We start from the raw sequence: 16,291 nt of genomic DNA, 5'->3' as shown, positions 1-16,291 counted from the left end.
GTAGAAATTTGTTGGGTGTTCTTTGCATGTGGTCGCAATGATGAGACTAGCTTACAGCAGCTAGCAATAGTAATTGGCAGTGTAGCTCGTTGCTTGCCAAAGAGATGAGTGGCATGTGAACAAGTGAAGGAACTGCAGGTACTGAATTTGGAGATCATACATCTTTGTTACTGCCAAAGTCTCCGTCGCTGTGGCACGAAGGCTACCTGGTGCTAACGTGAAAAAAATTCAGGCATAGCGATACATGAGCGTGAGGGCGGGAGAAGTGTTCGTGAGCGCGGCTGTTTCGGTGTCCTCGGTTAACCGCAAGAAACTCCTGCACCGACCGAATTAGTTCGGTTAGCAAACCTAAAAACCAAATTTTTCTGTGATAGCATTAAAAACCGAAAATTCGGTTTTTTCGGTTTCAGCTTCGGTTCAGTGTTCGGTTCATCGGTTTATGGGCTAGTTTGGATGGAATACTCGTCACCATGCCTGGTGAAAAAGGATGCCTGGCCTCGGCCTGGAGAATTGAAAAAATGTGCCTGGTCAGGCTTGCCTGCGTAGGTGCGTTTGGCTAGTGTCCTGGGGTTCCTAGCAGTCATTTACTTTCGTCAGTCTATAGAAAAGTACTGACCCGTGACTTCATCCATCAGCAGCGAATAAAAAATGCAGTTAATATTCCCAGGCTAGCACTACCTCTTCTATATGCCTGGGTCAGGCTAACTACTTGCCTGGCTCTCTAGCCAGGCTAATGACGTTCCAGGCTACTACATACCAGGCCACTTCAGGCTTTTCCAGGTAGCAACCAAACGAATCTCATCAGGGCCGTCTCCAGGAATTCGGGGGCCCGGTGCGAAAAGAAAAATAGGGCCCTAAATTTTAAAAAATATACAATTACGCAAGCATAATCACCTAATTATGTAATTAAAATTTATATTATTTCATACAATGCTTAGAATATTCTGAAGTATCAATGCGAAATACTAAAACAAATAAACTGACCTCATTCCTCTATTGAAAAGTGTCATCCGTCTTGTGTTCCTTGAAATGAAATCTTCAATTACATCTTCATAATTAATCTTCTCCAAGACATCATTTTCAAGTGCTATTGTCGCTAAACCATTGAGTCTTTCTTGTGTCATAGTTGAACGCAAATATGATTTCAACAACTTGAGTTTAGAGAAGCTCCTTTCCGCAGTTGCAACAGTTACAGGAATGGTTAACAAAATCCTGTACGCAATAATAGCATTAGGATAGAAGGGGCGCTTCATCGGAATCTCAAGAATATCAACGGGGCCCATAGATTTCTTAACTAAATCCTGGATGAAAATTAACTCGTAAAACAATTCAACTCCATCAATATCTTTGTGTTCTCCACTCTTAAGTGCATCCTCAAGATTAACACAAGCAGCCAGCAAACTCTTATCATCCATAGATCGCAGCCTATCTGAAGTAAATAAGAAACCAAAAGTTTTTTCATACCCCTGATATTGCTCAAACCTCCTGGTAAGTGAAACTATAGCTTGATCAACCACTTGCAGAAAATAATTGACCCTAAATGACTCCTCTGCAGATTGTGAAGCAATAGATGCATCATCTGCACCCTCATCGAATTGTCTTCTTCTTTTGATTTTCCGCTTGGTGCGGAACTCTGGATGAATATCCATCTCAATTGCAATTTCTTTTGCATCTTCCAATGCTTTTGAAAAGCCAGATTCTCTATACTTCTTGAAAAAGGAAAGCAGACACTGTATAGACTCAATTGCAATATCAATAAGCATGTCCTTTGATTGTAGCTACTTGCTGACCAAATTAACAGCGGATAATATATCATACCAGATAATTATTGACACTAAAAATTCAAAACCACCAAGTTCATTTTCTGCCAATGATTGTGCTTCACTACTTGTCAATGGATCCTTATCAGTTTCAGCCACTTGTAGTAGAGCCTCCCTTATTTCTGGCATTTGAATCCGTATAGCCTTAATACTCTCAACATGACTCCCGACGAGTAGATGACAATGACTTGACAGTCAACTTCTTTAAGTTATCTTTGAGAATTTGCCATCGTTTAGCCGAATTAGCAAATATTGTATAGATGCGTTGTATAATTCCAAAGAAGTCTGTTGCTTTACGACAAGACTTCGCCATATCGCGTAGTGCCAGATTTAGACTATGACAACCACAAGCTGAATAAAATTCCCTTGGATATTTGTCCAGAAATTTCTTTTGTACCCGTTTATTGTTTCCTTTCATATTTGACCCATTATCATAACCCTGTCCTCTCACATTGTCCACATCAAGGCTAAGATTATTCAACTCCTCTTCTAGAACATTAAACAAACCTTGCCATTCAACTCCTCTTCTAGAACATTAAACAAACCTTGCCCAGTGGTATCATTCACCTCCAAAAAGCCTAAGAAAGATTCTTCGATGCAAATAGAAGCAGAAGATGTATCTACATACCTAATTATCCAAGACATTTGTTCTTGGTGGCTTGCATCAGGAGTACAATCAAGAATAACTGACAAATATTTTACTTCCTTTACCTTTTCAATGATTCTTGACCTGATGGCAGTAGCGAGCATGTTTATTAACTCATTCTGTATAGAAGGGCCAAGGTAGTGATCACGAAATTTTTCATTGGTGATGCGGTCAACATGCTCTTTGATAACTGGGTCAAATTCAGCCAACATTTCAATCAGTCCTAGGAAATTCCCATTGCTCTCTTGGTACAACTTGCTATTGCTGCCACGAAATGCTATATTATGTTTTGCAAGAAATTTTACAATAAACAAAATCCTGAGCAATGCTTTTCTCCAATGCTCCTTTTCCTTTTCAAGTTCTCACTGAGCAACTTTGTCAATTGTTTGATTCTTCTGCATCCTGAGACGGAAGTCATACCACGCGGTCATATTTGTGATATGCTCTCTACTTGATTCATGCTCTTTTAGTCTAGCCCCAAGATGAATCCAGTCACTTAAACCCTCATTTGCTAGCTGTCCTCTCACATGCCCCCTTTTTAATAATTTGCAACAAAAACAAAATGCTTTATCGAGGCCGCTGTTGTACACAAGCCACTATCTGTCAAACTTTTCTCCATTTGGGAGAATTCTACTAAATGATAATGCAGAAAACCTTCTAGAGAACTTGTCATAAGGACCATACTCAATATCTTCTCTTTTAGGACCCTTTTGCAGCAAGATATCAATCTTTTTCGGATCAAGTCCATCCCAATTTCTAGGAACAAATATATCAGGCTGAACGGAATTATTCATGTCATCCGAAATATTAGGATCATGATCTTCATCTAAAATATTGACATCACTACCTTCATCAATTTCTGTAGCGGCAACCTCAACCTCTTGCGCATTATCAGCAAGACCATGATCACCTTCATGAATTTCTGCAGTGACAACCTCAACCTCTACTGCATTATCATCGTGACCATCATCAATATTACCATCTGGAGTATGATTTTCAGAATTATTTTGGGGTACTATCACAACATATTTATCAAGAGCACCCCTTTGAATTTCAGCATCTTCTTCTAATTTCTATTTCTTCTTACTCTTGAAGGCACCAGAATCATACTTTCTTCCAGAACTAGAATGCATGATTATTTCTGTTTCAATGAAATATATACTCTTTCAATTTATTTGAACTGATGAGCTCACATGAAATATAGGCTTGTGACATGTATAGGTAGTTCAAAAAATTTACAATCAGATAGAACCTTGATTTTGTACTTGGACGATAGTACGAGCAACTACTGAAATTCTTGAATCTGTGACTACTTCTGAACTTGAACGACTGTACAAAAAATCGTTCCCAAACATATTAACACAACTCTGTAATTTGCATCAAAATTAGAAAAAAGGGGACAGCGTAGGGAGCAGGGAGGGCACCACACCGGTTGGTCTTCTGTTCCTGTTGGGCGGCACCGCGGCAGTGTCGGCCGGCCGCCGGCGCGACGGCGTCCAGCGCTAGAAAGTAGTCCGCTTCTTGCCCGTCGCCTCGCTGAACCTGCAAGGTTGCAACGCGATCGCCACCGAGCCGCCGATTGAGTCAGAAGCGATGGGGAGATGGAAAGCCTAGCGATCAGGCAGGGAATAGGAACCGGAAGTTACGGAACATACTGCGCTGGGGCTGTCGTTTCATCTACGATCGATCAATCCACGCGACGGGAAAGCGTATTGCTCGATACTTGACCGGACAAGGCCCAAGAAGGCCTAAAACTGAATTTTTTTCAGACTATACATATATGTATATGGACCCTAGTTGGGGGGCCAGGATTTTGTGCAACTTTCAGGCATGCTCCAGGCCAGGCTAAAAATAACGAGGACGCAAACCAAACTAGCCCTATATGCCCACCCCTAATTACTGATACCATGCTATTTCAAAACTTAATCAGGACCAACACAAAATGCACAAAATGGAGAGAAAATATAGCTTGCCTTTTGGGAATCTCAGCGGGATGCATCATCTCTCTCCCTCTCTCGGCTGTCGCAGCAAGGAACCATTAGCCATTATTAGGATTTAGGTGGGGAAATCAAGGTAGCTAGGGTTTTCAGCTGGCTAGAAAAGAAAAGAAATTGCTAGGAGATCGAGAGGTAGCGGAAGGAGAAGGGGTGACCTGACCTGGAGAGCCTGTTTGGTAGTTTAAAGGAAAGGGAATGGGAGTTTTTAAGAGGGAGTTTGTTGGGGGATTAGGCTTGGGAAGTGGACTATTAGTCCCAGTCCCACGTTTGGCTACCGTTGGAAATTGCTTGTGGGAATGTAACAGGAAAAATAATCCCTCTGTTTAGTTTGCGAGTCAAAGTAATAGAAGATGGTGAGGACACGTTTGTTTACGTACAAAATTCAACCAGCCCTTGTTTGGCGCAACAAACAAACTGTTTTTTGTTTGCTAATTCCCATTCCCTGGCTGAATTACCAGCCTTCCCCTGGGAAGAGATTAGGGGGAGTTCGCCCCCTCAACTCCCCTTCCCTTTCCTTTCTCAATTCCCATACCCTCTAACCATACAAGTGATTTTTAGTCTCCCACCCTTTCAATTCCCATTCTTACTCCAACTTTCCCCGAACCAAACAGGTTGGGAATGGTCGTTGAGCATGGTGTTCGTGCCTATCTTTTTTCTTTTGAGCACACGTGCGTGCCTATCAATACAATATGCAATAAAAGGCCAGCCCAGTCTGATAACGAAAGCCCAGCTAAACAAAGCAAAGGCCGAGAACATGAAAAGGAGATCCATTGAAAGGCAGCCGCAACCCTAAGGTTAAACAGACCCCAATTTCCGTAATCTTCATCCGGTGAGGGTCTATCGCCTGCGTTTCTACTTAATCCAAGTATTGCACCTCGATCCCGTAAAATCGCCAACAACCTACAGCCACAATCCAACGCGTCGGAAAAGAGAGCCGACGCGGCCGAGATCGATCGATCGATCGACGGTGGCATCGGAGCCGGCTGTGCTACCCGAGGATGCCCTCACGGAGGTGCTCCGGCGCCTCGCGCCGCACAGCCTAGCCGTATCCCGGCTTGTCTGCAGGGGCTGGCGCGATACTATCAACGCCCGCCTGCGCGGCCACCTGCTATCCCGCTCGGTGGACGGGACCTTCATCAACTTCACCCAGCTTAGATTTTCCGAGTTCTTCTCATGTCCCTCGATGGGCCCGGCGATCTGTGGAGGGCTCAACTTCTTGCCCTGCATGGGCGTCAGGGTCATGGACCACTGCAGCGGGCTCTTGCTTTGCCGCGGTCTGGGGCACGAGTGCGACAAGGCACTGCCGAGCGATTATGTCGTCAACCCGGCCACACGTCGGTGGACGCGTTTGCCCCAATGCCCTCCGCCACACATGCCGGGATTCGACCAGAGTGCCTACCTCGCGTTCGAGCCAGGCGTGTCGCCGCAGTACGAGGTCTTTCTAATCCCGCGAGTGCTGTGTGCCGGCGTGTCTGACGATGATGCATTGCTTGGATCAGAGTGGCCTCCCGCATCATACGTCATTGATGTGTTCTCGTCGGTGACTCAGTGGTGGGACACAACGACCTTCGTTCGGGAAGGGGAGGCCCCAGAGATCATTGGCTACATGGATTCACATTGGTGGTATAATCGATATCATTATCATGCCGTCTACTGGCAAAGCAATCTCTACATCCATTGCCAGCATGGCTATCTCATGAGGTACTACTACTTGCTCATCGGTCATTAATTATTCCTGTTTAGCAAGTTCTCATCCAGTTTGTGTGATTTGCAAACCAAAGTCAAATATTGTAATGTTCACTCAACAGCAAATCTTCTGAGTTTTCCATAAGGTCATAGCGTAATGCTAAGAGTTCTAATGAATTAGGTCAATATATGGACAGAGTCGTAAGAATCTAGTACCTCCATTCCCAATAAATGAATGGCATACATAGGAAAGGGAATGTAGGAACAATTCTATGGGAATTGTCAAAAATAAGTACTGCAAAAATATATGCTGCTATGATTTAAACATGTTGTTATTAATCTGTTTTATCTGATTGTTTATGTTTGCAGAATGTGTTTGTCAGATCACACATACAGAGTAATTAAACTACCAGGTGTCAGTCCATATTTACCTAGAGGATATCCAAACCACCATTTGGGTAAATCACTGAGAGGGGTGTATTGCGCAATATCTCATAAACGGAGTCCGCTTCATCAGATTTGGCATCTCAATGAATCTTGCAGCCGAATAGAATGGGTGCTAAACCATGATACCACTCTTAAGACCTTTGAGCATGAGGACTATGCTCAACAACTGGGTAGACAATGGATCTTACAGGATGTTAACTACCATAAGTTGTTCTTTGAGCGTAATGGTAATATACATGAAATTCACAGAGCGGCGGTGGAAGAGAAATATGATTGGAACTCTAATGAGGATAACATTCTTGACATTGAATATGATGTTGAAGAGGGATATGAGGATACCATTCTTCACGTTCAAGAGGGATATGAGGATAATGGTCTTGACTTCGAAGATGATGTTGACGAGCATAACATTCTTGAAGACAGATATTATGGAAATTATTATTTTCTCGGGTTTCATCCTTATAGAGAGATTGTCTTCTTAATTTCATCAGGGAGAAAAACAAGAGGACTGGCCTATGATTGGAACAGCTCAAAATTTCAGGACTTGGGAAATGTGGGTTCAGCATATTACGACCCCATCTGTGGACTACCATGCGGAGAGACACATGCAGCTTTCCCGTACACGCCTTGTTGGATAGGCGAGTTTCCAGGAAACGAAATAGAATCGCTATATAAAGATCAAGAGCTATCTAGGAAAAAGTTGGAGTTGGAAGAGGAATCCAACCTTACATGCATGGACATATACGAGATGCGCAAGTTCCATAGGCATGCCAAGAGGATCAAGGACTCTGCTGCCAAGAGTCGGCGCAGACGGCACTAGTAGGAACCCACCTTCACCGACATGAACTTTAAGGCAACCTAGTTCAGACCTTGGCAAGGGCAGCAAGAAGCTAGACTGTGGAAGTCAAAAGGTAATGCTAGGCAGGGCAAAAGAAATTACTACGGCTGGCTGTTTCTACAAAGAAAACTGTGGGCTGCAGATTGCCTGCAAAAACTAGGATGACCTCACGAGGAAAAATGCTGCTTCCGCGACCGAGTGCGAATTGTGAGACCTAAAACATCTGATGCAAAAAGCTCTAATGAAATAAAGAAGGTACTGCCTGCTATATTGCTTGATATATAAATACTGGTGGAATTAACCACCATGTAAGACACCAGTCAAGTATGGACCAGGTGCAGTCACCGATTAGGATAGCTAGCTGCTATGTGTAATCGTTTGTATCTCAAACAGTTATTTTAGAAGATCAAAGCAATACAAAACAAAGTCACGACACAAGCCTTCCGCAATCAATCGGCGTGCCATGTATCGCGTGAGTGCTTTGTGTGTTTCAAGCCATCCGTAGCTAGGCTGCTTGATCGATCTGATTAGTAGCTTGTGTACTAGCGTATTTCCCGGAAAGAATCCGTTGTTGCTAGTTTGTCGTACATTCGTGCCGTCAGAAAGTACACGGCGGGTTGCAGCATCGAGCTATGCCAGAACATAGTACCACGCACAGCTTTTGTAAGAGTTTACCCTTAAAAAAAGTACAGACTTTGTAAGAGTTTACAAACTGATCATATATTAGCCTTATCAAAATAAACATTGCAGAATAGTACAGTTAAAAAGGTTAGTCCATAATTGACATTCATGCTCCTGGTTAGGCCTAGTCCTGGTTTACTACTGACACTGCAACTTAATCAGTAGCGCAATCTGACCACCCAGCATGTCGCCACAACAGGTGAATTTGCTGACCTATTTTTTATTTTTTCTAACTCTCTTTTCTTCTATTTAAATCATCAATTGAAAAAGATGGAACCGAACTATTTGCATCTGTATATTGATTTTAGAAAATATGGTAAAGGTTCAGTTTAATATCTCGCACATAATGAACATATAAAAGAGCTATTTATGTAACCTGACATCCAATGCAGTTCAAAATATTTTTAAACATTTCCTGGTTCTTTTTCTCGGAATAATTTAATGTTCTATCACTTGGATGTATTTTCATCTTGCCGTGTACACTAACAGATTGGCGAAATTAGATCCAGACTTAAGATCGACCCTGTCAATCTGAGATCATGCGTGACTAGTAATAGCATCAGAGGATAATGTTGGTTCTCAAAACTCCCTAAGGGCATCTCGGACGGCAACCCGTAAATTTTCTCCCGCATCCGTCCATGCACAGCAGGGACCAGTACGCGGACATGGATGCAGGAGACCGCCATCCAACGCTGCCCACATACATTGCAAACAGTTTTTTAACAAACCCAATGAAATTCATGCAAACACGGCGGATTTTCATATCATTTCGAACATTTAGAACCAAAAAAAACCGACCCTAAATTATCCTACGGTGGCGGCGCCCGGCGTCCAAGCCCATGTTGTCCTGCATCCACCCTCTCCATGAGCACCGGTGATAAGACACGTGAAGTGAAGGTGTGGTCTCTGGTGAGGAAGAGTAGAACACGGGAGACGGACCGGCCCACATGGGACACTAGGCCCTGCTGCCACCCATGGCCAATTCATCCTCGGAGGAGTCCGCAACCTGCGCGTCACCGGTAGGCGTGAGGTCCACGACGGAAATGGTAGCGCCCGCGCTACCGTCATCCCACTGGGCGGCCTCATAGTTCGTCGGCGCACGTAGGAGGCGCAACTGTTGTTGTTCTCCTCCGCGACCGCCTGATGAATCCACTTTCTTTTCCACTTCTGTATCTCACTCTATATTGTTGCGCCAAGGCGACCACTTCCCGGCGAACGGCGGCTTGAGCACCAACGGCATCAGAAATGGCATGCTCGCGCGCTCGCCGTAGATCTGGCCTTTAGCCACGGCCTCCTCACTCACGCGCTTGTCGTAGATCTGGCCTTCAGCCAGCCGGTGCTGCTCCAGGACGAGTGGGTTGTACCGTTGTTCCTTCTGCACCGGCTAGAACACCAAGAAAGGCGCTGGCGTAGCCTGCATGTCCGCCATGGCGGCGTTGTAGTGCGCATGCGCCTGCTCCATGGTGAAGCCGGCGTGCACAGGTGGCGTGGGAGCCGGGGCGGTGTCGTTGGAACCTATCTCCATCATGGTGTCATCCTCGTCATTGAAGACCTCAGGCGAGCTTGCCGGCAAGCCGGCCTTGATCCGCCTGGCATGGCGGCTCTGGCGGGCAGTGGAAAGGGTGGCCATTGCGTGCTTCATATCAGTGGAAAGCCTCTCCCATAGAGTTTCGCCGCCTGCAGTCATGGAGAAATGCAGGACATACAAACACAAAATTACTCAGTTTTATCTTTTGGAGCTTTAATTGGTTAATACCGTGCAAGTGCACCCATCATTTTTCTAGGCTTAACAATGCATGAATAAAATGGAGAGAAAAAAACTATAATTTTTTTTGAACTTGTGGCACACTTTATTCAAATCAAATAATTATTACATCACTAACAAGTTCAGCTAGCATAACCTTTGGAGGATCACCCTCCCAAGATATGACAGAATTAGAATCATTGGAACTCCTAGCAAGGTTGTGTGCCACCTTGTTTCCTTCCCTTAGGCAGTGAGAGTACAAGACTGAACCAATACTTTGAGCTCATTCAAAGTAGTAGAATAAGGACTCACGATATCAACCTCCCCCTTGCATGCCTGGATAATCTCAAGGTAATCAGATTGAAGATTGCGTTTGAGCATTCCCACTAGTCCGCTAGCTCCATACCATTCTTCAATGCCAAAGCTTCCGCTGCAGCGGCATCAAGCATACGTGTAAAGAGAGTTGTTGAGCCAGTAAGAGTCTCACTCCAGTGGTTTCAAAGAACCACAGCTGTGGCTCCGCTTCCATCTTCCATGAACTATAATTGAGTTGGTACTAGTAGCAGCTAGCAAATGCAATTAGCCCTATCAATTTATCTAACCTACTAGTTGTACTAGGAGTTGAATGCACCGCAACCACTGCATATATAAGGACTCAAGGGCTACATACATGTGAGGGTCGCCATTCATCCTAAAGGAACCAATGTTCCCCTCTATATATACCCCGTGAGGTCAGATCAACATACGGTAATATTTTAGGCTTCATACATTTTCTACAATTCCGTTAGTGGATACATATATACAAGCTTGTTTGAAGCAAGAAGGAATATTAAAGTAGTTACTGCCTGTGATACGTACTGTAGGAAAATGGATCAAACATTTTATACAGGAAACCACTATTTTGGAGGATTCAGAACATGAGCTCAAGCATGGTATTAGACCTAGAAGGATTAGGCGCGCTTTGTTGTGCCGTTGATGTTGTTGGGTATCTTAAAAAAATACCCACCCTGTTCCAAAATACAAGGTGTATTACCTTTTGAAAAGTCAAACCCTTTTAAATTTTATCAAATTTGTAGAAAAATATATCAAAATCCGTAATAACAAATTGATATAATTAGATTCATCATGAAATAAATTTCCATATTATTTTGTTTAATATTATGGATGTCGATATTTTTAGATCTAAACTTGGTCAAAGTAAAAGGAATTTCACTTTCCAAAAACTAAATGCCCATTATATTTTCGAATTGATGGGATATTTAGTTCAGTGGGGCAGGGAGATGATGGAGTGCTTTTTTGATAACACGGTGATTTTGTGGGCCTTTCATGGTGTGATTATGTGTTATCCGCTAATAAATTCATATTTATGTAGGGAAATTTCTGCATCGGTAAATGCATGTACTATATTGGTGTTGCAGTATCAGATGGTGGCGTTTCTTTTTTCTAGGTGGTGGGAGGGTGCGCGAGATTGGTATTTTTCTATAGGCCGCTTGCTACTGATTGATTTAAGAAATCATTGCCCCAATCAAAATAGTAAATTGAATCTAAAATTGAATACCTCAATCTAATGAAAGAGCCTCAAAATTAGGGAAAATAGTAAATTAAAATAATTAAATGGAGGAGCTCCTTGGGAAATTGTTGACCCGGTCAAAATCGAGTGACCCAATTCTAAATTGAAGACATCAATTAATTGTGGCGCCTTAAAAGTTAGGAAGCATAGTGTATATATATAAAAGAAATGAATGGAAGAGCTTTGAAACATTGTTGACTGGCTCAAAATTGGGTGAACCAACTTCAATCGGAGATCTCAATTCATTGGGAGGCCTTAATATTTTGGGAGCTTAGTATTGTTGACCCGGTCAAAATCGAGTTGAACTAATTCTAAATTCAAGACATCAATTAATTGTGAGGCCTCGAAAATTAAGGAGCATATTGTGTAATATAACAAAATTGAATGGGAAAGCTTTGAGAAATTGTTTACCCGGTCAAAATCGGGTGGTCCAATCTCAGTTGGAGACATCAATTGAACATGGGCTCTTTAAAACTAGGGAGCTTAGTGTTATAGAGGATTCATAGGCAAGATCTCTCTTTCACATGAGATGAGACATATATTTTGCAGCAAAATTCATTGTTCGTAATGGGGCGTCAACAATTACTTTGTTAGTTCCTATGTTTCTGATTCCAGTAGAAATGAAGAAGATGTGGTCGGAGACGATACTCCCCGCACTTATCATATTCTTGTGTTTTTTGATATTTTGGTTCCACGCGAGGTCTAACTTGGTGGTACAATTCCAGCGCCTCCTCCATTACCTCGGGCCGCGATAAAAGTTCCGATCGCCTCTTGCTCGATGGGTGCTCGTCGGTGAAGTAATCTATCAATGTTTGCCATGCTGAATCTACTTCCGTCTTTGCAAGCTTGTCGAAGACCAGTGGGACTATGCGTGGATCGAAACCAGCGACGGCAAACAGCAGCAGCCCAATATAATCCGCCTCTATCTTGTGCCTACATTGATCATCTTGAAATTTGAAATACATACATATGCAGGTCTGATAAATGATGCAATGAAGCCCTAGATCACATGCTACGATGTATAATGTATAGTAGCATATGTTTACCTCCGTAGCAAGACGTATAACGAAAACCAGTGGCTGATCATGTCTGATGCGTGCCTTGCAACAATGTGCGCAACCTATGTATACAAAAGAAAGAAGGCACCAATATCAGCTAGAGTTGACAACAGAGTGTGTCGTTGCTATCGCCGAGTCGATGAGCTACCGTTGCTGAATCCTTGCACTTAGACGAATCCCAATGTCTAAGGGCCTGATTAGGCGGTTCGTGGACATATGACTTCAAAATATGGGGGTGCACCCTAAGTGACTCAATCAATTATAAATAGGAAACGAAAAAGAAAGAAAGAAAATATCCACGCGAATCTCCGCGGAATATCACTAACATAGGATTCACTACCGGACTCGCGGGCTATGCCTACGGCCCAGGGCCGTCGGCATAGGTCGTTTGCCGTCGGCATAGATCTATGCCTACGGCTGCCGTCGGCATAGCCCCGTCGGCGTAGATGTGTCAGACCGTCGGCGTAGTATAGCCGTCGGCATAGGTGCATATGCCGACGGCCGTGGGACAGCCGTCGGCATAGTTTAGCCGTCGGCGTTGTTTTCCGTCTGACGGCAACGGACGGCGCCGTCAACAGCGCGATTCAGGAGACGACACGTGGCGCAGGTATGCCGACGGCTTGACCGTCGACACAGATGGAAATCTATGCCGACGGCCTAGCCGTCGGCATACCTGCGCCACGTGTCGTCCCCCGGCTTCTCCTGGCGGCAGGGCTATGCCTACGGCAAAGCCGTCGGCATAGATTTCCATCTATGCCGACGGCTTTGCCGTAGGCATATGTCTGCCACGTGGCAGCTCCTGGTTTCTCCTGGCAGCAGGTCTATGCCTACGGCAAAGCCGTCGGCATAGTTTGCCACGTGGCAAGCCCTGGTAACTCCTAGGCGTATATATGCCGACGGCTTTGCCGCAGGCATAGTTTTTTTTTGTTTTTTTCATTTTCCCTGTTTTCTCTTTTCCAATTCATTTGACAACATTTCAAAACAGAATAATATGAAATTATGCAGAAATATGACAATTCATCATGTGAACATACTCAAGTTCACCATCATCCTCTAAACATACTCAAGTTCATCACATCATCTAAAGATCATCACTGAGGGAAGTTCATGAACATAAAAGTAGTGCAAGACATGAAACATGATAAAAGTAGGAATATGAAAGGCATGGCACGATGGCCACATGCACGGAATCATCAAGCAAGAGCACCCCCGCCAAAACCACCACCTCCGCCATAACCTCCATCACCTCCGCCAAAAGCACCACCTCCGCCAAAACCACCACCACCACCTCCGCCAAAACCACCACCACCACCTCCGCCAAAACCGTCATCGCGACCACCACCACTCTGCCAGATCTGAGTGACTGGGGTCGACGGAGCAGGAGTCGAGCCACCGGTCCCCTACATGTTTCAGAAAAGATTCTAACGGTAAATATGATATGATAGTGTTTCATGAACGAGAACTAGTCTGCTAGTAGTTAGGCAAATGTACTAATCGAACCATCACTGCCTAGTGCCACCCATTCATCGAACGTGGGCACGTGTGGGGGTTCTCCCGCAGGTGGTGGTGGGGGTCCCATTTGTGGTGGATCCGTGCGGTTAGTCCAAGACGCCAACATAGCCTGAATGTTAGTTAAACAAGCAAACTAGAATATCAGAAGGAATAAAAGTGCAAAAATTTAGGTTGGTTTTAAGAGGGCAAAACTAACCGTCATCATCTGACAGTTGTAATCATCGTTTGCCTTCACTCGTTTCAAGTACTCCCGCACCTCGAGATTCCTATGCTCGACAAACTCCTTATATGCCTACATAATTTAGGTTGTTTCTAAGTGAGCAATGCTGAAAATAAACTGAGAATGCAAGATAGAAAAAGATAAGGAGGAAGTACTTACAGCATGCTGGCGGGCTAAGGGAGTCTGTGAACGCCCCGTACTCTCTAACTGGCTCGGGTTGCTAACCCGAAGCCATGTGTACGAGATCGAAGGAGTGATCAAGCCATCGAAACACGGATACCGGCCATTCTTCTTCCCCTGGATGGCCACCACCGCCGTGTCGTCGATCTGAGACTGGGCGACCTCAGCAACAGGAACATCCGGATGCAACTCCTGATAGTGATGAATGTAAGACCCCAGGTGCTCCTCGGTCTTGCCGTAGTACTGGCTCTCGCCCTCCTTGCGATGACTCCGCTCGCGGGCCAGCTTCCACGACTCCATGTCTGAGAGCGGCCTCTTCAACTTGTCCTCCTACAACGTCAAATAGAAGTCAGCCATACATAAGAACATGACGTAAAGAAGAACAAAAATGCATCATGCACATAGATATACCTTCATGGCCTTGAAGCCCCAGTGGTTCCTGTTTCCTTGGCCGTGTGTCCCGTCGTCTCCACGGTTAGCCCGGGCCTTGATGCTCTTGGCAGCAAACTCTGCATCGGCGCCGAGCCACCTATCCACCAAACTCGCCCATCCGTCATGCCTTCCATAGCACCAACGAGGAACAACCTATGCAAATTTTGGAAGCATGACATGTGAGCACGAAACAAATAGTTGACTGCTTGAAACAATGAAAAGTTAGTAATAGTTACCATCATGAACTGCTCCTTGCTCAAGGTAAGTCGTAGCTTCTGCGCTTGAGTTTTGGTCATCTTTTGGTGCAGCTAGTAGTGGTAGTACTGCGAGACGGCAACCCAGCGCACCTCGTACTGCAACTAACGAGCTTTCTTCTTCGCAGCCGCAAGCAAGACCACGTCGGCTCTGGCCTTGTGCTCGTCAAGAACTCTATAGAGTTGCTGCAATCATGCAAAAACCAGAAGCAAACAAGGCATGAGTTGAGTGATTCAATGATAAACTATGAACGAAACTGAAGACAAGTGATTCAGAAGAGAACTTACCCAAAATTTGGTGATCACGGCCTTAGCGGTCGTCTCGTACTCCGCGTTGCTGCAAGCCTCATAGTGGGCCCAGCTCGTGGCCAAAACCCGCTGCTGCGGGTCCCTGTCTGGCCGCGGGCAGAATAGGCCAGGCCAAAACTCCTTCAACAGGACAGTGATAAGGCCGTTCGGTTTACGGCCATTTCCGTGAAGGATCCAGTTTCTGCAAAAGAATCAAATGATTGCCATGTGTACAATAAGAAAATGTTGTCATGTGTTGAAAATATGATTGAGAGGCACTTACTCTGTCCCCACAGGTTCAATGAGCCACTTGTGCTCCTCGATAGAAGGTGGTGTAGGTAGTCCGGCATTACCACGCAGCCACCCCTGCGAAGAACTCGGTGGCAAGTCACCCCACAACGCGGGATCAACCTCCCCTCCACCCTCCTCGGCCTCCTCCTCACCCTCCTCCTCGGCCTCCTCCTCCTCACCCTCCTCCTCGGCCTCCTCCTCCTCGCCATCAGGAACATACTCCTCCTCCTCAGACTCAGAAGGTGCCTCTGTATAGGAGGGCATTGAAGAAGACCCTCCTATTTCAGACACGGCCCAGAGTTTTTTGCCCCGGTTGCCTCTCCCCCCACCTCCTCCTCCTCTAGGGGCTCTCCCCCCACCTCCTCCTCCTCTAGGGGCTCTCCCCCCAGCGCCTCCTCCTCTAGGGTCTCCTCCCCCGACCCCTCCACCTCCCTGTGAGGTGTCATCCTCGCGTAGTCGGGAGGGAACCTTGTGGGCTCGTCCACTCCGAGTAAGTCCTTTAAATTTACTGAGGAAACTAGCGCCGCTGGACTTGCCCATGATTGTTAAACCTGCATTGAGAAGATAATAAACAATTAGTAAGGATATCAATTAAACAAGCATACATGAAAAACATTAATACCAGAA

The 16,291-nt window shown here is 45.0% G+C and overlaps 1 protein-coding gene and 1 pseudogene across 1 annotated transcript; one reads left to right on the top strand and one right to left on the bottom strand.

The window, feature by feature from the left end:
* Positions 1–228: 228 nt before the first annotated feature.
* Positions 229–3,599, bottom strand: LOC123129247 (zinc finger MYM-type protein 1-like; annotated as a pseudogene).
* Positions 3,600–5,081: 1,482 nt separating this feature from the next.
* On the top strand, positions 5,082–7,745 carry LOC123129246 (uncharacterized). The gene is made up of 4 exons (XM_044549488.1): positions 5,082–5,131; positions 5,370–6,164; positions 6,519–6,823; positions 6,860–7,745. Exons 1-4 carry the CDS (start codon positions 5,082–5,084, stop codon positions 7,414–7,416), a joined length of 1,707 nt encoding a protein of 568 aa, XP_044405423.1. The 3' UTR covers positions 7,417–7,745.
* Positions 7,746–16,291: the final 8,546 nt, after the last annotated feature.

This window comes from Triticum aestivum, chromosome 6A, assembly GCF_018294505.1.
Source record: "Triticum aestivum cultivar Chinese Spring chromosome 6A, IWGSC CS RefSeq v2.1, whole genome shotgun sequence".
Classification (NCBI taxonomy): Eukaryota; Viridiplantae; Streptophyta; class Magnoliopsida; order Poales; family Poaceae; genus Triticum; species Triticum aestivum.
Note: the sequence above shows the minus strand (reverse complement) of the source record. Positions and strands in the feature narration are given on the sequence as shown.

Excerpts from the sequence above, each read along its gene's own strand:
- LOC123129246 (XM_044549488.1), top strand. The coding sequence starts at position 5,082 with ATGGTCGTTGAGCATGGTGTTCGTGCCTATCTTTTTTCTTTTGAGCAC. Across the intron at positions 5,132-5,369 it reads CTTTTTTCTTTTGAGCACAC|CCACAATCCAACGCGTCGGA; the intron begins GTGCGTGCCTAT and ends AACAACCTACAG. Across the intron at positions 6,824-6,859 it reads GTTGTTCTTTGAGCGTAATG|AGAAATATGATTGGAACTCT; the intron begins GTAATATACATG and ends CGGCGGTGGAAG.